The sequence below is a fragment of the Watersipora subatra genome, chromosome 11, assembly GCF_963576615.1.
Source record: "Watersipora subatra chromosome 11, tzWatSuba1.1, whole genome shotgun sequence".
In the NCBI taxonomy this organism is placed as follows: Eukaryota; Metazoa; Bryozoa; class Gymnolaemata; order Cheilostomatida; family Watersiporidae; genus Watersipora; species Watersipora subatra.
The window spans coordinates 23,754,594-23,779,901 of NC_088718.1; the positions used below are offsets into that span (position 1 = coordinate 23,754,594).

General features: G+C 35.4%; 1 protein-coding gene across 2 annotated transcripts; it reads right to left on the reverse strand.

The window, feature by feature from the left end:
- Window positions 1–3,573: 3,573 nt before the first annotated feature.
- On the reverse strand, window positions 3,574–21,166 carry LOC137408667 (uncharacterized). Of its 2 annotated transcripts, XM_068095249.1 has the most exons (6): window positions 21,039–21,166; window positions 10,614–10,762; window positions 9,645–9,755; window positions 9,371–9,474; window positions 5,738–5,826; window positions 3,574–4,110 (listed from the first exon to the last, which is right to left on the reverse strand). In XM_068095249.1, exons 1-6 carry the CDS (start codon window positions 21,144–21,146, stop codon window positions 4,024–4,026), a joined length of 648 nt encoding a protein of 215 aa, XP_067951350.1. In that variant the 5' UTR covers window positions 21,147–21,166; the 3' UTR covers window positions 3,574–4,023. The 2 variants fall into 2 exon arrangements, with proteins under 2 accessions (XP_067951350.1, XP_067951351.1); XM_068095250.1 differs by lacking the exon at window positions 10,614–10,762.
- Between the last annotated feature and the right edge of the window lie 4,142 nt (window positions 21,167–25,308).

The following is a 25,308-nucleotide window of genomic DNA, read 5'->3' on the forward strand; positions in this document are numbered from 1 at the left end:
AGGTATAGTATAACACTGACAGTAATAGCACATAGCAAACAATAGAGTAAATCAGGTATAGTATAATGCAGACAGTAATAGCACATGACAAACAATAGAGTAAACCAGGCATAGTATAACGCAGACAGTAATAGCACATGGCAAACAATAGAGTAAATCAGGTATAGTATAACACTGACAGTAATAGTACATGGCAAATAATAGAGTAAATCAGGTATAGTATAACACTGACAGTAATAGCACACGGCAAACAATAGAGTAAATCAGGTATAGTATAACACTGACAGTAATAGCACATGGCAAACAATAGAGTAAATCAGGTATAGTATAACACTGACAGTAATAGCACATAGCAAACAATAGAGTAAATCAGGTATAGTATAATGCAGACAGTAATAGCACATGGCAAACAATAGAGTAAATCAGGTATAGTATAACACTGACAGTAATAGTACATGGCAAACAATAGAGTAAATCAGGTATAGTATACCGCAGACAGTAATAGCACATGGCAAACAATAGAGTAAATCAGGTATAGTATAACACTGACAGTAATAGCACATGACAAACAATAGAGTAAACCAGGCATAGTATAACGCAGACAGTAATAGCACATGGCAAACAATAGAGTAAATCAGGTATAGTATAACACTGACAGTAATAGCACATGGCAAACAATAGAGTAAATCAGGAATAGTATAACGCAGACAGTAATAGCACATGGCAAACAATAGAGTAAATCAGGAATAGTATAACGCAGACAGTAATAGCACATGGCAAACAATAGAGTAAATCAGGTATAGTATAACACTGACAGTAATAGCACATGGCAAACAATAGAGTAAATCAGGTATTGTATAACACTGACAGTCATTGCACATGGCAAACAATAGAGTAAATCAGGTATAGTATAACACTGACAGTAATAGCACATGGCAAACAATAGAGTAAACCAGGTATAGTATAACACTGACAGTAATAGCACATGGCAAACAATAGAGTAAACCAGGCATAGTATAACGCAGACAGTAATAGCACATGGCAAACAATAGAGTAAATCAGGAATAGTATAACGCAGACAGTAATAGCACATGGCAAACAATAGAGTAAATCAGGTATAGTATAACACTGACAGTAATAGTACATGGCAAACAATAGAGTAAATCAGGTATAGTATACCGCAGACAGTAATAGCACATGGCAAACAATAGAGTAAATCAGGTATAGTATAACACTGACAGTAATAGCACATGACAAACAATAGAGTAAACCAGGCATAGTATAACGCAGACAGTAATAGCACATGGCAAACAATAGAGTAAATCAGGTATAGTATAACACTGACAGTAATAGCACATGGCAAACAATAGAGTAAATCAGGAATAGTATAACGCAGACAGTAATAGCACATGGCAAACAATAGAGTAAATCAGGAATAGTATAACGCAGACAGTAATAGCACATGGCAAACAATAGAGTAAATCAGGTATAGTATAACACTGACAGTAATAGCACATGGCAAACAATAGAGTAAATCAGGTATTGTATAACACTGACAGTCATTGCACATGGCAAACAATAGAGTAAATCAGGTATAGTATAACACTGACAGTAATAGCACATGGCAAACAATAGAGTAAACCAGGTATAGTATAACACTGACAGTAATAGCACATGGCAAACAATAGAGTAAACCAGGCATAGTATAACGCAGACAGTAATAGCACATGGCAAACAATAGAGTAAATCAGGTATAGTATAACACTGACAGTAATAGCACATGGCAAACAATAGAGTAAATCAGGTATAGTATAACGCTGACAGTAATAGCACATGGCAAACAATAGAGTAAATCAGGTATAGTATACCGCAGACAGTAATAGCACATAGCAAACAATAGAGTAAATCAGGAATAGTATACCGCAGACAGTAATAGTACATGGCAAACAATAGAGTAAAACCAAAACGCTGCAATCTCTGCATACTTGATAAACTTTGCATAGCCTACAGATTGCAGTTGACAGCGTTTAATGAAAGACCAAGAGTTATTCTTCTCTTACAAGAAAGCAGTAGTTAGTTTCTTGAGCACATCTGAATACAAATACATCATCGAGTCCATTTCAGACATTTATACTTAAAAACTTCCTTCAACTGACTTTGTAGCTAACTGCCCTTTCCTCGGGCTCAAATTGTTAATATTAGCACCCTGGCAGTATAGCGCAATGTGAAAGATCATCATGCCTGCCGCTAGACTGCAGCAGATATGTATGTGCACAACTATTAGAGTGTCAGTCTAAAAAACTGGCTGAGTCTTACCGGGGTAAAGCTCTTTCTTCACAGTAGAGTTGTCTTTAGTTAGCATGTAAATGCGAGCAGATAAGTCCGCTGTAAAAGGTATGCGCTCAGTTAATTGTTTAGTAGAGCCAGTGATGGTTGGCTTAGTTAATTTCATGATGATCATCTCACTGTCTCACTCTCATCACAGAGTTGCTTTCTTGTTGATAATTTACGAATGTTGTCGTACAAAGTTAAAAAAAACGAGGCAGGAATAGCTCACAACTATTCCAACAAAATGCTTTATTTACTTCTTGCTGGCAAACTTAACCAAAACATATGAAACGGTTTCCACATCTTCTCATCACATCTAGTGTGACCTATTTTTAATAAGATGAACTCATCTAGTATGACCTATTATAACCATAATGATCTCATCTAAAATGATCTCATTTAAAATAGCCAAAAGGTTCTCTGTGGGTTTTTCAGCATGTCATGATTATTACAGTGAAGAAACGCTATTAATGATAGAAGACCTTAAACTACATATGTATAATGATAGATATGTATATATCTATAAATAATAAACCACAAAGTTCTAATAACTTGACAAATAAAAAACATGGTTTATGCGATAACAAAACTGACCAAATAAAATGGTACTGTAATAACAAGTCGATCATTATATAACGTGATTCCAATTTATTAGTTTGAAAGTTCATATAAATGATAAGTAACAAGTTAGTCTGTCTTTTTCGTCTCTACTTGTCTCTATAGCGTACTGTCGTTCTGTTGCTGGTGACTTGCTCTTTGTAGCTATCTCCGCTTGTCAATTTTGACTGTTGTTTGTAGCTATTCTTATTCAAAAAAAAACTGATGCACAAACTCCACTTGTTTAGCCTCTAGTAGGAAGGAAACTGTTGAAACTAACCAATAGTTTTTAGGACGAATGTCTCAACCTTCCGCTCATGCATTACTCAAATGACTCTTTTCAGGCAATCTTTTTATGCAAAAGTTGTCCAAAATGTTTAGTGAGCTGTTTGTACCTTGTGTAGTTATATGTACATATATATATATATATATGTATATATATATACACATATACATATATAAATATATATATATAGATTTTGCTAATGAAAATAGATGCTCTCAACTGTTTCCAGCCGGTCTTTATTGGCTTTACTGAACTGCGAGTCACTGCGATCTTTGTCTTTACCTTTTTACCATTCAGGTAAATCTATTTCTTTTCCCTTTTGCTACATTCAATGGAATGCCGGCAGCATTCCAATTTGAATTCTAAAAACTATATGTACAATATAATAACATAATAATAATACTTAAAGACAATATATACTAATATGATATATACTTTAAAACATTAATTCTAGAAACATTTTATACAATGAGTTATTTAGTCTCCTATAGACATGACAAAAATATTATATTTGCAAACATTCATCTTCAATAGTGCAATTGCGACTATAAACCTCCACACTTGTCACAGACATATACTTTATCCTTTAACGTAATAGCTCAAGCACCAGCATAGATCAGTGCATTGCTCTATCTCTTCAACATGAACAGAGAATGTCACGCTTTGCTTCCTAACTTCGGACTTGTAGGTAACATCATTGATCCCACTTAAAAGTAGCAGAATAAGTGATAAAAGATATTGTGAATATTGTGGTGGAGCGGAGAAAGCACTGCAGCATATAACTACTTCATCTCTACGGGCATCAGTCCTCACTACGCAAACAAGTTGGTCTTCATCATTATGTTTATAAATTCTTGTCTGTCTACTGTTCCATCTCCATTCTTGTCAGCTTCTCTCACCTATAAACAGCGAGTGACCTTTAACCATCCTATTGGACAGATGCAAGTTGGTAGCTTGTGACTAACGTTCACTATATTGAGAAACATTATACTTACGAATAGCTTATAACAAACTATATACTTACGAATAGCTTATAACGAACTATATACTTACGAATAGCTTATAACGAACTATATACTTACGAATAGCTTATAACGAACTATATACTTACGAATAGCTTATGATAAACTATATACTTACGAATAGCTTATGATAAACTATATACTTACAAATAGCTTATGATAAACTATATACTTACGAATAGCTTATGATAAACTCTATACTTACGAATAGCTTATGATAAACTCTATACTTACGAATAGCTTATGATAAACTATATACTTACGAATAGCTACATACTTACGACAAACTATGTACATGTACTATACATACGTGACTGACTTGTACAGACAGTGAGACTGACTAGTACAAACAGTGATACTGACTAGTACAGACAGTGATACTGACTAGTACAAACAGTGATACTGACTAGTACAGACAGTGAGACTGATTAGTACAAACAGTGAAACTGATTAGTACAGACAGTGATCGACTAGTACAGACAGTGATACTGACTAGTACAGAGAGTGAGACTGATTAGTACAAACAGTGAAACTGATTAGTACAGACAGTGATACTGACTAGTACAGACAGTGATCGACTAGTACAGACAGTGATACTGACTAGTACAGACAGTGATACTGATTAGTACAGACAGTGATACTGACTAGTACAGATAGTGACACTGACTAGTACAAACAGTGAGACTGACTAGTACAGACAGTGAGACTGACTAGTACAGACAGTGATACTGACTAGTACAGATAGTGACACTGACTAGTACAAACAGTGAGACTGACTAGTACAGACAGTGAGACTGACTAGTACAGACAGTGAGACTGACTAGTACAGACAGTGAGACTGACTAGTACAGACAGTGAGACTGACTAGTACAGACAGTGATACTGACTAGTACAGATAGTGACACTGACTAGTACAAACAGTGAGACTGACTAGTACAGACAGTGAGACTGACTAGTACAGACAGTGAGACTGACTAGTACAGACAGTGAGACTGACTAGTACAGACAGTGAGACTGACTAGTACAGACAGTGAGACTGACTAGTACAGACAGTGAGACTGACTAGTACAGACAGTGAGATTGACTAGTACAGACAGTGAGACTGACTAGTACAGACAGTGAAACTGACTAGTACAGATAGTGATACTGACTAGTACAAACAGTGAGACTGACTAGTACAGACAGTGATACTGACTAGTACAGACAGTGATACTGACTAGTACAGAGAGTAGACTGACTGGTACAGATAGTGTGACTGACTAGTACAGAGAGTAGACTGACTGGTACAGATAGTGTGACTGACTAGTACAGAGAGTGAGACTGATTAGTACAGAGAGTGAGACTGATTAGTACAGACAGTGAGACTGAGTAGTACAGACAGTGAAATGATTCAGGCACAGAGCAAAGCTCACCATCACACTCCTGCATAATCAAGTATCACACTGGGAGAAACCTAATGAACCTTTAAACTTTTAAGCAACTAGACAGCGATTCAGCATCATACCATGTCCATTATCTCTGTATCCTTCAGCGCCAATTCATTTTGTTGACAGAGAGCTCTAAGACTTGCAACTGATAACTTTCCAGAATGTTCTACAAAATACGGTGATTACCCTGCATATCCATAATCCCGTGTAACAACAAAGAACACTAGCATTAGAATTGAATCTAGTGTTAAGTCAGTCATAGAAATTTTATTGTACGTCCCGTCTCAAAGCCCCGACTTTTTGTGGATCCGAGAAAAAATCAACATAAAAATGAAAACTGGCTATTTGCGCAATCGTTTTCCCAGCACATCCAATCAATCACTAGAATTCCAAGGTCGGTGGGCAAACCAATACAATACCTTTTTATTACATTAAAACTTTATTTCCCTGTCATTCTGTTTTATATGACACCAATCAGTCATATTACAATCAGCTCTACACATGTCCGTTGCATTTTTATAGACGTTTATGAGTCACACTACGCCTACTTTGAACTGGGTCTCCTACAAACCCAACCACTTCCGACAACGATACATGACAAAAACGTCTAGCGAAACCGCTATTTGCTTGCTAGGATGATCAGGAATTTTACACAAGTTGGGTACATGTCTGGCATTAAGACCCCTGGACATCTACTTCACAATTGTAAAGAAATTATGTTAGTTTTGACGGTAATTAATGTGCGATTGTACACATTATCCAAAGCATAGCTGGCTCGTTGATAACGGTTATGTGTGGGCATTTTTTCAAACATGACTGAAATGTTTTTTTAATATTTCATGTTTTAGTCTATGATAAGTGACCCCTTGCTATACAGCTGATGCTATCAGGGAATGTGGAATATACTTTCACTGGATGTATTAGCAGGTGATATATTTTATTAAGTAGTCACTGTGTCAATCATGGAAGGGGCATACATAGGATAGCTCATGTTTATGGGTCCATGTAGGGCTCAACAATTGCTCACTGTCTCCCCTAACCAGGAAAATATATTTCGGGTGTGTACCAAAGAGGGCTACATAACGGAAAAGCAAAGGCATCCTTGCTCTTCTTGCATTAAAACAAGTTACTACCTTCCATATCACTTTAACTATTGTGAGGTTCATCTCACATCCAGCCTCATAACTGTGCAACTAACAAACTTTAACAGAGTATTACATAGTCTAGCCATATACGTATTACCAGATTAGCATTTCTCGTACAGCAACCACATGCACCTTTAGATTAACAAAGTTTATATTAACATTTGGTGAAACATTTCAGATTTCATGTTAAAGAATAGAGAAAGCATAATATTATTATGCTTTATTAGTTATCTTGAGGTGTTGACTGATGTTCTAAAAAATGAATCAAGGAGATTGACCCCCTAGAAGCTGAGATATAGCCAGCCAAACACAGGTCTACCTAATAAAGAATCAGAGGAAAACCCTTTGAAAATCCCGAAAACTGTGATGTATAAAATCGACTTAATGTTCATGTGCCGGAGTTGTGCACCCTTACCGCCGTTACGTATAATGATTGTTTTGGCTACGAGATGTGAAACGCTTCTCGCGATAGTAAATAATTTACAGACTAGCTCTGGTTTCTCAGGAAAATCAAGCAAACATTGTGTGGTAAAGGCATTTGCCCACAACCCCTCGCCGTGATTTTTCAAAACAGAAGAGCAGATTTTGACTATTGTGCTTCAAATTTTAACTCGATCTCCACGGATATGCTCCGAAGATCCTCTGTTCAACGAACGGCGCGTGTATAGTCTATATGCGACATCCGCGATTGCAGTTCGTTTAGAATAAGAAATGAGAATGTGAATTTTTGTTCATTCATCATTTTTCTATTGTGTATTTACTGCAGCATTCAGTTGATTTTCATGATTATCGTCACTATTAACAGACTGTAAGGTCACTACAGCCATAATCTTAAAAAGAATAACTTGACCGTGCTGCTCTTGCTGTAAGAAAAGAAAACGATAACTTTTGATTTGATTTTTCTATTGATCTATTATCTTATCTATGATTATTTTTATGATTAATATAATAATCATAATGCATATTATACAAAATAATAATATAACTGCAGATAGAATAAATGATGTAACTAATATAATTTGTAGAAAGTGATAGCAGAATGTTGCGAAATAATAGATGCGTGTAATTATTTTATTCTAAAACTAATCTACACGTCAAAGGGACTGGTTCGGAATTCTCAGAGCAATGATTGTTAGGCCCAATTTGATTGTTCTATACTCCCAGGGATTAAACCAATTAAAACGCCGTGATTGTTATAGGAGAGCGCATTAGTTGGCTTAATTGACCAATGGCACACAAGTCGATTTCATACGTCATATATTGATGATTACCAAAACACTTATGTTTTTTGGTAGACCTGTGTTTGGCTGGCTATATCTCAGTTTCTGGTTGGTCAATCTCCTTGATTAGTTTTTTAGAACATCAGTCAACACCTCAAGATAAATAATAAAGCATAAAAATATTATGCTTTCTCTATTCTTTAATGAAGTTCTATAATATAATAATGAATCTGTCATATTTGGCCCACGGTGAACTACATCTTAGAAGATATTGCATCATCCCAAACTTGCTCCTTTCCTCATTTGTCTTACAGCTTTCAAAATCCTGCATAAACTATGCCCAGAATATTTATATTTCTCCTTCCATGGTACATCCACCATCATACGCTTCAGTTTATGAACTTTGTCACTATAACCTACAATTCAATATCCTGACTCCTTAGCAATACTATTAGATTATCAAATTTTAAAACACATCCGTTCAATTCACTCAATAATTCCCGATTTCTGTCTTTTCAGTTTTTGCTTTTTTCTACCAATGCTAATACAAAGTTATATATATCTACAACTACTTCCTCATCACTATAGGTGATTGTTTCTCATGAAAAACTTCAAAAATGCTAAGAAAATATCTGCAATAATTTTCCTGCAACAATCACTATCGATCAGAGTTGATAATCGAAGTTGCAACAAGCGAGCATAGAAGAAGGGCTAATAATGTAATTGTAGGTTTGTGCTCACTTACCGATATCAAACTTACCGATATCAAACTCACCGATATCAAACTTACCGATATCAAACTCACCGATATCAAACTCACCGATATCAAACTTACCGATATCAAACTCACCGATATCAAACTCACCGATATCAAACTTACTGATATCAAACTCACCGATATCAAACTCACCGATATCAAACTCACCGATATCAAACTCACCGATATCAAACTCACCGATATCAAACTTACCGATATCAAACTCACCGATATCAAACTCACCGATATCAAACTCACCGATATCAAACTTACCGATATCAAACTTACCGATATCAAACTTACCGATATCAAACTTACCGATATCAAACTTACCGATATCAAACTTACCGATATCAAACTTACCGATATCAAACTCACCGATATCAAACTCACCGATATCAAACTTACCGATATCAAACTTACCGATATCAAACTTATCGATATCAAACTTACCGATATCAAACTCACCGATATCAAACTTACCGATATCAAACTTACCGATATCAAACTTACCGATATCAAACTCACCGATATCAAACTTACCGATATCAAACTCACCGATATCAAACTTACTGATATCAAACTTACCGATATCAAACTGCTTAAATGTCTTCTCCAGCTCATCTACGCTATCCTTAGAGTCTCCTTGCTTGTCGATGACAAACTCGAGGAACATGTTGAAGTTTGTCTCACTAAAACAACCGATTCACACACATAGCAAACAAAGTATTAAAAGGCTGCATGAAGTCACTGCAATAACAGGTTTATAATGCAACGTCTGACAAAACTCTGCAATAACTACTACTTTTTTCCTTTGGAAAAACTTATAGCTTATAGAGACTTATCGTAGTCAGTTGTTTACCCATTGCTGGCACCTAAATCAGCATCTGCGATCAGATTCCGAACTTCTCCTTTGCTGACTTTGAATCCTAGAGACACGAGAGCCCTCCGAACGTCAAGCATTGGCAGCAGTCTATGCAAAAGGTTAAACAATATGTAAATTTTGCTGACACTGGCAGAGAGCTAAAGAGAAAATGACAATACTTTTTGGAAGCATATCATATTTATAAAACAGATATACACAGGTTTAAATATAAGCCTTTTATGGAAATAATGTAACAATGATATGTTTACTATTTTTTTGCAATTTGATTTTGTAATTGTGATTACGGAGAGCAATATCATGCATTTATCCACAAAGCTGCCTTATAAATAAAAATCAGTGTAGGGTCCTAAAAGTGGCTTGCACTAAGAGTTCCCCCAAAAACGTTCATCTAACATGGAGACCATGAGACAATAGTATAAGGAGGGTAAGCTAGCATCCTACTATAAAAGAAATTATTGATACATTATCCCAGCAAAATCAAAAAACTGTGTTGTTCAAGTGTGTAATATATAAACTGTGTGTTGTTCATGTGTGTAATATATAAACTGTGTGTTGTTCATGTGTGTAATATATAAACTGTGGGTTGTTCATGTGTGTAATATATAAACTGTGTGTTGTTCAAGTGCGTAATATATAAACTGTGTATTGTTCATGTGTGTAATATATAAATTATGTATTGTTCAAGTGTGTAATATATAAACTGTGTATTGTTCAAGTGTGTAATATATAAACTGTGTGTTGTTCATGTGTGTAATATATAAACTGTGTGTTGTTCAAGTGTGTAATATATAAACTGTGTATTGTTCAAGTGTGTAATATATAAACTGTGTGTTGTTCAAGTGTGTAATATATAAACTGTGTATTGTTCAAGTGTGTAATATATAAACTGCAAAGTTAAATGAGCTTTCCATTTACTTTAAAACCATAACACATGGTGACCCTTACCCATCAGAATTGACATCAAAACCATCAAATATGACTTTCAAGTCTCCAATTTCTTGTGGCGTTAGATGCTCTAGTACCCTGCGAGAAACTGGTATATTGTATACTTCTTTTTCATCATCTACTTGATTCGTCTTTAGCATAGACACCAACTGCCAAATTAATTCACCATAACATAAAAGACTTGACTGAAGCTATGCAAAGTATGGCATAACAACAATAAATGATTTTATAGATTTTATAAGTGCTTTAGAATACTTAAATGGTTCACCATGGTTCACCGCTGTTATGGTTCACTGCTGCAGACCACACATATGCCACCTAAAGTAATAACGAGCAAAACCAACTAATCGCCTCCTGAAACCACTAGTGACTGCCACTTTGAGACGTTGGCTGATCTGTACGACAGTTGATAAAGAGTGACAAGAGCAGATTCAACTAGTGTTCCATTCCAACTAGTCCGCCAATATATCAATTAATAGAGTGTCAATAAATGAATAGTGAAGTTTATTAAATAGATTATCAAGAGCACACAATCCTTATATACAGCAAATCACTAAAAAACACAAGTGGCTGGTTGAAAGCAATACAGGTCAGGCTGACTGGCTAAAATTGCTCATTCTACATAATAATATTGAGACTAGAATTGACATTAGATGATTACTCAAGACAGTTATGGACATAAACTTGTAGATGTGACCATCACCATCACACAAACCCTACAGCGATAAAGAACTCAAGTGATGGCAAAGAAGGATGCCGCAGAGACTCAAATATCTCATCTACATAAGCTACATGTTTGAATCTAACCTAATAACTTATGACATTGGAAACCCCTTCTCCAATTTATTATTACTGCAACATCATAACTAGCAACAATTTCAAAGACATGCAGGGTAGAAATTGAAGATATACAATAACATCTATTCTTGCCACTCTGTCACCATAATCTCAGAGCTTACCAACCATTGTAACTCAATCTCGCAAGCCACCAAAGTGTAAGGCTTTTAAAAGACATGCTAAGAAACGCACTTACATTAGTGTAAGTTTATACTTGTACTGTTTATTTCACCTTTGTATTGTATATTGACATTGTATATTGAAATTTTATTGTATATTGGCATTGTATTGTATATTGGCTTTGTATTGTACCCTTGCATTGTATATTGGCATTGTATTGTGTATTGGCATTGCATTGTATACTGCATTTGTTGTTTGAGTATGAAAAATAAATCAACACCTTTCATTTGAACGTCACCTCTAATAAAGTGTCACTCTAAGAGAAGGGTTGATAAATAGAGTGTCATGGCATTCAAATAAACGTTTTAAGGTTTGTTTACAATAATCGAGGGCTGACGGAGTGTCAGCATGGGTTTCGGAAAAATCATAACTGTGAGTCACATTTGATACACACTCTGACAGACCCAAGTCACCAAACGCAATCTAACAACTTTAGAACACAAGTTCACATTATTTCATTCAATTATAGTAGTCTTCGATAAAGTTCATCATTGCAAATTAGTATATAAGTTACGAAGTTATGGTCTAAATGACAAATTGGTCAACTGGAACAAACACTGGCTTATTGATAAAGACCTAATAATTGCTCCAAGAATCTATAAACGATTGTTACTGTGTCTACTCAGGTAACATCAGGTGCTATAGAATGGTTCTGTGCCAAAACCTTTGCTGTTCCTAATGTATATTAATGACCTTCCAATGTGAATTAGTTATGAAAACACCTGCTTTTAGATGATGTAATTGTTTATTGATTAACTACCTGTCAGTCGGATAGCATGACTCTATATGATCAATTAAACAGAATAGAACAGTGAGCTAGCAATTGAGTACTGAGCTTTAAACCATAACTGTCACATACAATTTTTATCATATTTTCTAGGTAAATCAGCGATTCCGATTTTGTACTCAAAATAAAGATTGGTCCACTAACTTTCAGAGTGATCAAGGCTTTTGTACGGCGTTTTAATGACGGTCTCGAAAACCACACGATCGACACAAGGTCCGCCCATAAATATGTGACGTAGCCTAGCTTTTTAGGAACGGAAGTTAGGGATGTTTAGTGCGATTTTGAATAATAGGGATGGATGTCTTAAAACCTATTATTACCTAAAGTCAGTCATCAAAACAATATCAGTTTTTGCTGAAAGGTAGATTAGCTATTTAACATGGCATATTTAAAAATGTAATGCTTGTGATAAATCACACTTGTTTGAGCTCATTTTTCTCGGCGGTCAGTCTATTAAACATCTTGTAACAAGCTACGAGCAATTTTAAATAGTTTATCTACCTTTCATAAACGGCTGAGATTATTTTGAAGGCTGAATTTAGATAATAATGAGTTTTAAGACACCCATCTCTATCAATCTAAATCGGACTAAGCATCCCTAACTTCGTTCCTAAAAAAGTTAGGCTACGTCACATATTTATGGATGGAGCATGTTGTGCCGATTGTGTTGTTTTCAAGACCAGTATGGAAACGCTTTAAAAAAGCCTTCATGACTTTAAAAGTTAGTGGAACAATCTTTATTTTGAGTACAAAATCGGAATCAGCGTGTCTGGTCTACCTAGAAAAAACAAAAGTTGTACGTGGCGGTTATGCTTTAAGATAAGTAAATACACACACATTTCAATGCTACCCATAGCTACTCATACACCCTATCATTTGAAGGGTACCCCCCTATTACACTCAGATTTTGTAGACTGTTTTTAGAATTTTCTATTTGTTGTATTTAGGAGTCAAATTGTGTCAATCCCTTATATATAATGACCATATTAGAATTAAAACCAAAAAAGCAAATGCCACACTATATATGCTAGTAAGAATTCTAAAGAATGCCTCATGTTCTGCCAGAAGAATTTTCTATTTTAGTTTTTGCTTAATGGACTACGCTTCTGAAAAAGGGATTCAATTTAATAAATCATTAACTGACAAGCTGACAAAATAAATAAAAAAACTTTTAGATGAACTTAAAATATGAACATAAATAATATGATGACATCTCATTGGAAATGCAGAGAAGGCAGTGGCCCACATTGATGTCAAGTAGAAAAGATAGAATATTTTTATGTAAAACAAGATTTATTGGGACCACAAGATTGACTAATATAAATTGCTAATGCTCAATAAATCTTACAACACAAAATGATCTAATATTAAACACAGCATTAATACAGAGTATTCATTTTTTAATGGAACCATTACAATGAAACCATGCTTTATGTGTTTCAGAATTATGTATATACGGTTTTTAATGATTATATCATACTATGTTATTACAGAAATATACCTCGGCCGATAGCTGGATACTCCACAATATGTACACAACTGAACTGAAATAAGCCCCTCCTGCCTCAAAATGCTTAATGTCAGCTAACCTTATCAGTGTATATGCATAATTATTTTTCTGAATTGAGAGTATCTCAATAAAATTTTATTTCTTCAGATCTAAATTGGTTGCTGAAAATTATTTCCATGAGAGAGAAAAGAGTACATAAATCATAAAATCATATTTACTATTAATAAGCAATAATCAAGAATTGTTATGTCTATTGTGACCACTAGAGATATATCTAGTTCACAAGCCTATTGCTTACATGTATATTTACTGGTCTGTCATATCTGCTACTAAATATATCCAGTTAGAACAGAAAAACAAGTTAACACACATAACAGTCATTTAATGAAACATCCCCACGCATACAACATCCACAGGCACCAGAGATGAAATAATCACCATTATAAGTCAGCTCCCAGACCTTAATTAAAGGTTGACTTGCAACAAAATTCACATTACAGTTATTTGGTATAAAAGATTCACCATGTCTTACTCTGTTGTGTGTAGGTGCAAAATATGTGGGAATGTGATTACAAGCTCTTAGAAACACAAAAACGAAAAGCCGCCATAGATTGGAATCCGTTTATTTCTCTGACGTAGCCATGACAGTTTGGTTATTGTCTTGTCACGTGATGTTCTCACGTGAATTGAAAGGCCAATAAAAAGCTCAATATAAACTTATCGTAGCACTAGTTTATGACAAACACTTCGGGTTTTACCGAAGACCCCGTATCAAATATAGATGCTCGCTACTTTACAGTTTTGTTTCGGCTTGAACTAATCGTCAAGTCGTAATCTGATCAAGTGACCCAATACTTCGCAAATAATTTTTGCAGCACTTTTCGATTATCACAGGTGACCAACAGGCTCGTCATGATTATCAGACAATGATATGTACTCCTTCGAGGTAAGGTTAAAAAATTAAATGAATTTTCACTCTAAGTTATAAGATATCACTGCTAAAAGTGACAGCATTACAATGATGATAAAACAGACGCATAAGAACAATAGACATGGTTTTATTGAATACGTGAAGTATATTTGTGAAAATATTTCGACAAAAAAGGTTGCATGAAAGTGTAAACAGAAACCATCTACCACAATTAGGTCACATTTGAGCCGTTTTGGAAAGAGAATCCAAACTATGGCGGTCTCGTGTGGCTGCGATTAACCATTCATTTTTTAGCTTTTAAGAGCTTGTAATCACATTCCCACATATTTTGCACCTACAACACAACAGAGTAAGACATGGTGAATCTTTTGATATCAAATAACTGTAATGTGAATTTTGTTGCAAGTCAACCTTTTGAATCCACCCATTTTACAACCACAACATCGAATACTTTGCCTGAGAAAATTTTAGATAATCACCAAAAGCTGATAATTAAATCCCAGATGAAAACCAAAGATTAACTCTCAAATAGTGCAATTTAAAATCCATGCCTAACTGAACTTCCTATCAGCAACACCTACCAACACCCAGATGATAATAACTTGCATCATGAGATACTAACAAGATACTCATTTGGTAATGCCTTGCATAAAAAAAGACTTATAATTATAGATTACATACCGTCAATTTCGATGTATACCGTAAAACCTTTATTTGAATGCCGTGGCGCTTTATTTTTCAACCTTTCCCCTACTGGTGTTTTATCAGAAATGACGTTCAAATACAGAGTAGCGGGGTATTTTTCAAATAGCTTGTTAGAATTTTGGAAAATTAAATTTAACCCTATTACGGGCAAACCGAATGTCACCTGCTGTATTTTGCACTCTCCTTTGGGCGGAGCAACATTAACCCTTTTGCATGCAAAAAATCAGCTGTAACTCATCTCAAACTTGTTGTAGATCTCTAAATAAATATGCATTGTAAGCTGAGAAATATTTCTCCCATTTTATATCTATTGCTTGCAATTAACCTACAATGATCTTATAGCCATCATTGCAGTTTGTTAAAACTTTCAATTTTTAATTTTTTTAAAAATTCAAAGTCATATTTTAATCTTCTAACTATATTTAAAAATGTTGCATTTGCACTCAAAATTGCACCAAATGCCTATTGCACCATTTGCAGCCAAAGCTGGCTTTTTATGTGCAATAGAAGAGGAGTTATGAGTCTCGATCCATTGTAAGTTTTGATAGCCACGAAATGATGATAATAATACAATCATGAGGACATAATATGATAAAATCTCAACTGATGAAAAACACCGGGAAGTAGCCAAGAACCCCCTAAAACCCCAAAATTCACAATCTTAGACCTTAGACATATAATTTCACTCTTGGACCCTAAGGGTAACACTGAGTAAGTATAAAAGAAGGAATATTTACTCATATTCCTAATTCCTTTCAACACAGCTTCATCCCGGCAGACAAACGTGTCAGCTGAACACGCCGCGGAGTCAATTCCCGAGAGAAACAGAGTGTGACCATATTTTAAGTCTCAGACATTTACTTTTCTATTTTTATATTCTATAGTCTAAAAGTATAACTATTATATCTGTTTTCCTGTTCAAAAAATAAATATAAGGTCTTGGAAAAACCAAATAACATTCTTACCCTTAATAATTCTCTTTTGGGACTATAGTAGCCATTGCTCACTTGTAAAATGGTTGAACGATAGATTTTGGTTAAATCAATCATCAAGATAGATTGATCATAACAGTAACTAATCGCGATTAGTTCTTATCTAGGTGCTAATATAATTAACTACATAAAGTAAGGATCTCTTTGCGGAGTGGTAATAAGCACATAAACATTCTCCATCTGTTGTTGGGTAACTGTGTTGTGTGAAAATATTAGCTAAATGTAATACAGATGCCAGAAAGAAGCAATGCCTGAACCACCGGAGATATACAGAATATTACAATGAACAAAAACACCTGGTACATCAGAGAACCATCATAATAACAGTCGTCATATACCAATCTACAAGCATATTAGAAACTTCCAGTAGAAGTAACCCATCAGGAAAAAGACATCAACTGACATGCCAAAAAACTGCCCAAAGAATTTAGGCCTTCACCAGACAAGACCAAAATAACTGGAGCTAGTCATTATTTTCAATTAGCACACTCTCATGTCATACTTAAGACAAGTCAGGTAAAATACTAACAGTACACAACATCAAAAACAGAACCTGAGTGCCTAAACACCGCGCAGGCTAACAGAGACACATATGAAGAGAACATCTTCAATGACAGTCTCTTTCCCCTCTGCCCGCTGAGGTTCTTTCCTCTGCCTGCGGAGCCTTTTCTTCATCATCTACTGAGCCTTCTCTTCATCATCTGCTGAACCTTTTCTCCTTTACTATCTAAGCTTTTGAGCCTCCCTACCTATTGACTATCAAAACTCTGGTTTAACTGTCAAGACTCGCAACCATACGAGACTGAGCAAAGAACATGGATGACCATTTTAGTAAGGGTGTAACTTTTATTGGCTATTTTAAACTTATTATTGTTTTAAAATGTTATTAGTTGTGTATTTTAATTGTTTGACTTAAAATTAAGAAGTATCTTCAACTGGTAAATATTGCTTACACTAGCTTAACACTTTCCCTAGTAGGCCTACCTGAACCCGTAATAATCAATGTAATTCCCACAAGCTAAGCAAAAGTGGTCAAACTAGACAAACTAATCAAAATAGAATAAGATGACAAAACAATTTCAACACTGTTGTATGTGGATTCGGATTAATTGTGTATAACATAATCTCTCCTCAATTCACCACAACAATCAATAGGATAATTCATTTCTATTGATTACAACCACAACAGCGCTCTTTGCTAACACTGGCTCTAGAGTTTACTGCATAAGCAGCATCATTACTCCTGATTTCGTTATGACTATGTTGCATCCAGCGTTGTTTATCTTATACGTACACGACATACAGTAGTTACTATGATTAAACATTCAAAAATCAGGCTTTATGCCGACTATGTCTTGCTTCACTGTGATATTAAATCAAAACAGGAGTGCATAGAAATTTAAAATAAGCTTAATAGACTTAATACAGGGGCAGAGAAATGGAAGATGCAGTTCAATTTTCTAAAATCACATGTGATAGCGTTTGGAAAAGATATGCTAAAAAATTATCACTGTGTGATCAACCTTTGAGCTATGAATATCAGTAGGAATATTGCATTGGATGTGCATATTGAAACAGTATGTAAAAGGCATCTAAGGTGCTTGGATAGATAAAACATGTACTACTTCCAACTCCCCAAAAGTAAAGCATGTAGCATACATCTCCTTATGTAGACCGCTACTGGAATATTCAATGGAAGCTTGGGATCCATACAGAGTAAGGCACATAGCTGTAGATATGCTTAAATGAATTCAGTCACAGGATATCACGTTTATTGAAAATGCAAAGGGGAGAAATATTTCAATGACAGTAGAAAGAGAAAGATTAAATCTAACTTTGCTAAAAGACAGGAGAACTAGTGCCCGTAGAAACATACTTTTCAAAATTATTAAACATCGTGATAAGTTCCCAAGTCTAAATGATTCATATGATTTATATATTTATGTTATTGAGATCGTTACCAATCGTTATCAATCGTTACCAATGCACCAATAAGATTTGGTACAAAAGCCTTTACATGAAACACTCATCCTTATCTTTTCAATTTCTTACCACTCACCACTAGAAAATTTAGACTAAATTAACAGCTTCTTTCAAAGACACTTTAGTAAAGAAGAAAGGAAATTACAGACCATCAGAAGATCCTTCCTTTGTTATATCTGATATCAGCCATGTACAGATAGACACAAAGAGAATAACAAGTCACAGCACCATTGCAAAAGCGGATTGGCACAGTTACAGCATCAACAAATTCTGGAGATGTGATGATCACCATTACAAGCCAACTTCTAGATTCAACCTACCCATTGTATTGTTAGGACATTCAGAACTTGGCATAAGTAAATCTCAGAGAATCACCAAAAGATTTTATTTTTAGCCCAAACATCACCAACTCGTGCCATGTGATATCAAGATCCGCATCTGGTACTGATCTAGACCAGATCTAATAATATGATTAAAGATTATATATATGTTGAAATCTTCGCTGAAGTAAAACAACAAGAAGTAGTCAGAAACCCCAAAAACTACAAGATCCACAACAAAACACCTGAAACACATAGTTCCACTCCTAGCCACTGAGGCCAAGTCTGAACCAATATAAAAGGATGAATGCCCACTCATATTATTCACTCTTTCAGCACAGTTTCATCATGGCAACATATGTGTGAGCAGAGCAAGCCGATGAATCAATTATCGAGAGAACAAGAGGGTGACTATCTTTTAAGTCTCAGACATTTACTTTCTATTCTTATAATTTAGTCTAAAAGTATAACTACTATATGTGTACCTTGTTCTTAGAATAAACATAGGGCTATTTGAAAACCCCTTGATATTTTTTTTATCTTAAAAATCTCATTTTCTTTCAAACTGTAGTTATAGAGTGCAGCTTCTGGGAAGTTTAACTGTAAGATCTTAGTTACATTATTCAACAAGATAAATTGATTAAAACAGTGTGTACCCTCGGAAATGAAACCGAGCGACCCGCCCCGTCAAAAATCAAGACCAGACCTTACCTAAGAGCTATTAGCAATAACAACTTGAAGCAGCCCATCTGTGTTTGATAATAAACTGAGCCATTCCCACGATGTTGTGGAGTAATTGAAATGATAGTCCAGCTCTATCAATTACTAACACAACACCCTTCCCCATCGAAAAGGTCTAGATGATAAACGAAAAATAACTACGATAACCCAAACACGTTTTTTGTGGAATGTCCTAATAGGAACTAACTATAAATATGCACAAACTAAAATGGTGCAATATTGAACCGCTTAACTGCCTCATATTACCTCATAGTTGTCTTCACACTAAACCACTTAATGTGGAAGTAGTGTGCCTCATATGATTTAACTTATTTTGGCAATGGTTTTAAATTTCCGAGTAATTGAGTTTAATGTTAGTCAGTAGTGCAAGCTTAGCTTGCTATATAAGTTTATAGTGTTTTAGCTGAGTGGTTATTTGTATGATTTTTAATATCTCTTATGGATCTAGGTAGAAAGCTGTTAAAGTATTCACTTTTAGTGGCATGTACGGATGATGGTAGTCCTTTACTGTTCGCTCGAGTTTGATTGTGAGACCAGACCTGCCAACCCAAGAGTGGGGCAATGCGTGAGATTTGGTTTTGGGGCAGTTGATGTATCAATGATAGTATATATAAAGTTGTGGAAATTGGGGCAAAAATCTCACGCATTTTCATTTTTTCTTTGGGGTGATTGCGCGAGTCTCACGCCTAATGCGTGAGAGTTGGCAGGTATGTGTGAGACTCGGATTGGTTAATTAGTTGGTCGTATGAACTGTTCAGTGCCGAATGCTTATCCTCTTTACTAAGTCTCCTCATTGAAAGTCGTAGTCTGATGTCGCGACATCTCTTTTGTAGTAGCTCAAGACCAAGCTTTTTTTCGCTTCACTAACATTTTCTCGTCATTTAAGCTGGCTTATAAAACGTACATCTTGATTTTGAACAGCTTCTAAATCTGCTATGTGTTTTTTAGAGCCGGATCCCATATTTATGCAGCATATTCAAGATGTGGACAACAAAGTGACTTGTATGCCAGCAACCGAGCAGATTGTGGAGCCCAGTATAAGGCTTTTTTTATCATGCCTAGTTGTCGCTTTGCAACTAATGTTTTTTATTTATAAATATGCTTGTCAAATCTTAGGTTAGATTGTAACTAAACACCAAGATAATGTGTATTTTCCACATGGTCTAGAACTTGATCACCAAGAGTGTATTTTGGTATTACTCTACTGTTGTTAAAGCCGATAACGTGACACTTAGTTGCATTGAAGTTCATTTTCCATTTATCTGCCCATTGTTGCAGTGAATCAATGTTTTTTTGAAAACGATTTTCATCAGTTGTGTTGTTGACAAGTTGGTAAATCAGAGTGTCATCTGCAACTAAATTAAAACAATCACAAACAACGCTAAGATGTTAGTAAAGTGCGTAAAATCCCAGTTGTTTATTATTAACATGTCACTTACTCTTTCATGCGAGGGTGTTGGCTGAATGAATCTTTCTGGTGCCACTGGGTCATTCTGAAATGTTATTAATACTTTAGTTTTAGACTGGACGGTGCCCTCTGAACTCATTGCGTGAAAACCAATTTTCTTTACAGGGCAAAATGAACAGTTCGGTTACTATGGTACGAAAACAAAAGCCGAAGTTTACAGGAAAAGAAATAGAGCTGTTATTGAATTAATAGAGTAGTTCGCAATCGCTTTTCGATAGCATATAGAAATTCTACGTAATTTAATAGAGTAGTGGTATCGGTAACCTCTAGCTATTTTTCTCTACCTCTTTGCCTTTTTCTTAACCGCACCGGTCTGTTGAATCGAAGACCGGTGCGCCATTTGTTAGTATTTGCCATTTGCGAACGGCAGGGGAGATAATAAGGAATAGAAGAGTATTATAGTATTGGAAAAAGACCGTTTCCTGTTACAGCGGTTCCTTTAGTTGACTCGCTGGTCATCATAGTTGTTATAGATACCGTAGATGTTAGTAAACGCTATCATCGCAAAATAACGCAAGCTGAATTGAAATTCACTGTTACTAATATTGTCTTATGATGTTAATTGATTGTTGTTTATTTTATAGCGGACACTATTCTTGTTACGACTTCTAATTTTAGAAAAAGATGTTGAAAATTAAACAAAAAATGCGTGTCTGGCTCCATGTACTGGTCTAAACAATAGGTTTAACAGGTTTCTGAATGTAAAGGAGCTCCCTTTATTTTGTAACACAAAACTACTATGTATGTTGTATTTACTGCATTAGTTGGTAACTTATTACTAAACAGTAGTAGGTGTAAAGCAATACAAAGTATGTGATAACTCTTCACAATGTTGTTTCAACACACAAAAGCAACATTTTGTAACGCAAAAAGACTATGTGATACTCATTAATAACAGTAGGTTTACAACGAAACAGAGTCTGTGATATATGTTCATTGTCCGTATACAACACAAAGTAACACTGTATGTGTAATGCACAGTAATACTTGTAGCAATTGACAGTATGTCTACAACACAGGGTATCTGTTACCTGTTCACAATAGGTGTGCATGCACTACACAATGTGTGTCATCACCATTTACAATAGACATAGAACACAAGGTAAACTTATTGTCAGTGAGTATATAAAACAGAGTACAATATGTAATATGTTTCAATGCCCTTGTTAATATAGGGCTACAGAAATAATCATCAGTTAATTTGTTAGTGGAAAGGTGATGATATCTGTTGGCTAGAGTGTTATACATCTCCTGTGGTATCACTTGTCGCAAGTTCCACACTGAACCATAGATATGCTATTCTATGATAGTCATTCTCAAGCTGATGCTTGTTGTATGGCCAGTGATACACAGTAAACCTACAACAAACCAGGCATAAAATCTATGAACAACAATCAATAATATTTCCATCCAAGTGTTTCCAAATGGATGTCATTGTGAGGTATACGACATGCACACAATGGAAAAAACTGAGCAAAGGCAAACTTGTTAATAAAAATCTAGCCTCTAAAGCCTGGTTCCCATATCAAACTTAACGGTAACTTGCGTAGCAAAGCCCTTGCGACGCTAGGGTCGACAGCATCTGCTCACATAAAAGCTGCATAAATCAAATAAAATGTTTGCTCGCTATGCCGCTTCTATAATGGTGACCTTCACTGTACAGTGCATTTTGGGAAGGTTTTTGCTTGCGGCCTTTTGCGAACTTTGAACAGCACTAAACTACTGCGTTGCCGCCGGCAACTACCGGCAGTACCCGGTGCGTAAGTTCCCATTTCACCGCTAATAGCCTGTGGTGTTGTTGCCTTTGCTTTGCGACGTATATGGGAACTAGGCTTTACAGTAAAGTAGTAAGGACAAATCTTGCAAAATAGATAGTCCTTTCGGTCTCCAGTTGTGTTTCATGAAATGAGCCACCTTGACCGAAGGCTGTGCTTATGTCAGCAGAAGCGTGCTGTGATTATTAACTATGATTTATACAATGACGTCTTACCTTGTCACAGATAGTGTGGGCTCTAATCCGTTTGACCTTTGGCCTATGCATCCCTGAAAGCAAATTTAAAACGAATAACTATAAATTATATCTTCAACAGAAGGCTGCATTCTCTTTTACCTCACAACGAACTACTCCCTCAAACTGTTTGAGAATGTCTCTGAACATTTACAAATGTGCTCAACTAGTATAGGAGAGAATTTTAGGATAAAACTGGTTGTCTACAAGTTTGCTGCACACTTTCTTTAAGAGATATGATAATAAATGTAGTTCCCCATAAGTTCAATATTTCCTTAAAGAATAACACTATCAGCTGATTGATTGTTATATTAAGCATACCATATCAAGCTATATTTCAGACTTTACTGGATTTATAAACAATACTGTTGAGGAATTAAATGCCACCCCTTTTGATATTCAAAGACGCTTTCTCTCTAGCTAAGTGAACTGCTAATTTGATATTTGCTTGCCTATAATGGATACGCGTCAGAGATATGGTATCCTGATCTAAAATACTTAGTTAATTGGATTATTAGAGAAAATTAATCATAAGGCTTTTATATGAACATATATGGCTTTAGTAGACTTAATTATATTTTCGTTAAAATGATAAGTAGCAACTGGCAATCTCTTGAACACAAACAAGAGCTGAAAGAATTTCACACCTTCAGTAAAATCCAATCTCAATATCTTAAAGTTACTATACATCGGCTCACACAAACCAACTCTCAATATTTTACTAGACGCAACAACATATGGCATACTAATAATAAGTACTAACACAATAAAAAATTTATTTTTAATCGAAGCATTAAAGTTTCACAATTTATTTAACTTTTTTCCTCTTTTTTTTCTGAAAATGAACCATTTATCTACACAAGCTAACCACCCCACCGGAGATACACTGCAGAGATAGACAAACTTCTAATATCTACATGTACAACACTATTCGCTCACCATCTCTTCTTATTGCTTTCTTCTTTGCCTTCTAGACTTTCTTCATCACCACTCATTCTGATTATGTTGAAAGATTATACCGGGTTCCTATTGTATAGTTTCTAGATACTCGAATGGTAACTTACATGTAGGTGGGATAAGTAAACTTTAGTATGGACTTTCTCCAATGACTGCTTGTATTCGAATCAATTTCACATATCCACCAGAAAGCTAGAATAATGAGCTCATCACACTTGGAAAATAATCCAACATTCCATAATGAGACAATTGATAACAAAGACACAGCTGAAAGAAAGCGGATAACTTTTCAAAACCTCTTTTCAAAAATACAACTAAACGGTAAAGTATAGTTTGTTTCTGAAAAGTCCTAGGTCCGCGGTATACAGTATATACGTTATATCTTTTTTCAGTCTTACAACAATCAATTTTCATTAATTAACAAAATAATGCATTATGCAGTATCAATAAGTGATTGTTATTATTTTCTCAAATAAGTACTCGCAGAATGGGCATTGAAAAATACGCAAGTTGTAGCAAGTCAATGTTAAAAAGAGACAATGGGAATGGAAAATACTCTACTGTATATACTCTATACCGTAGCGCTTCCAGATTTTTTTAGATAAGAACTATATTTTACCTTTGCACAACGACTGTGTTGTATGGAAATACTGCAAAAACAACACACCAATAGGGGGCCAATAGGGAATGCAGCCAGACCACAGGATAAGCATACAATATGTACAAACAGCAAGACTCCCCAAAGACATCAGTAGATCCAATAATTAGAAAATGTCAAAAGCAAATTAGAAACTTCAAAATTGGAAGAATCAATCATAAAAATTGCGTCAACACCAGATGGAGAACATGCCAAAGGGAAGTCGAAGCAATTAAACCTACCAACCACCATCACCAAAAAGGCACCAGAGAAACATTACAGACGAATCAAATGAGTCGTATACAGATCAGCCCTTCTGTCCAATATGACCTAGTTACCAGAAGTAAGTCACAAGCTCCACCCTACATGTCAACATCCTGTGTACCAGCTGAAGACTTACGCAAACAAGATACCTTCACACTCCTGACATAAAGCATTGAACCTTAACACTCAACCTACACCCACAGGCTAACCATCCCAAATGCCAGACAACTATAAAAGAAAACATCTTCAATGACTCAGCATCTTTATCTCCATCCCTCTCTTCCTGAGGGCCTTCTTGGACGCTCTCTCCTCTGCCTGCTGAGGAGCTTCTCCCAACCCCCTCTGGAGCCTCTCTCTCTCGCCTCTGGAGCCTCT

Bases quoted from the DNA above. Each gene is read 5' to 3' on its own strand.
- LOC137408667 (XM_068095249.1), bottom strand. From the start codon at position 21,146: ATGAGTTCAGAGGGCACCGTCCAGTCTAAAACTAAAGTATTAATAACA. The intron at 9,475-9,644 runs GTAAACAACTGA...CGGTTGTTTTAG, and splicing joins GATTTAGGTGCCAGCAATGG to TGAGACAAACTTCAACATGT. The intron at 4,111-5,737 runs GTATGATGCTGA...CGCTGTTTATAG, and splicing joins ATACAGAGATAATGGACATG to GTGAGAGAAGCTGACAAGAA.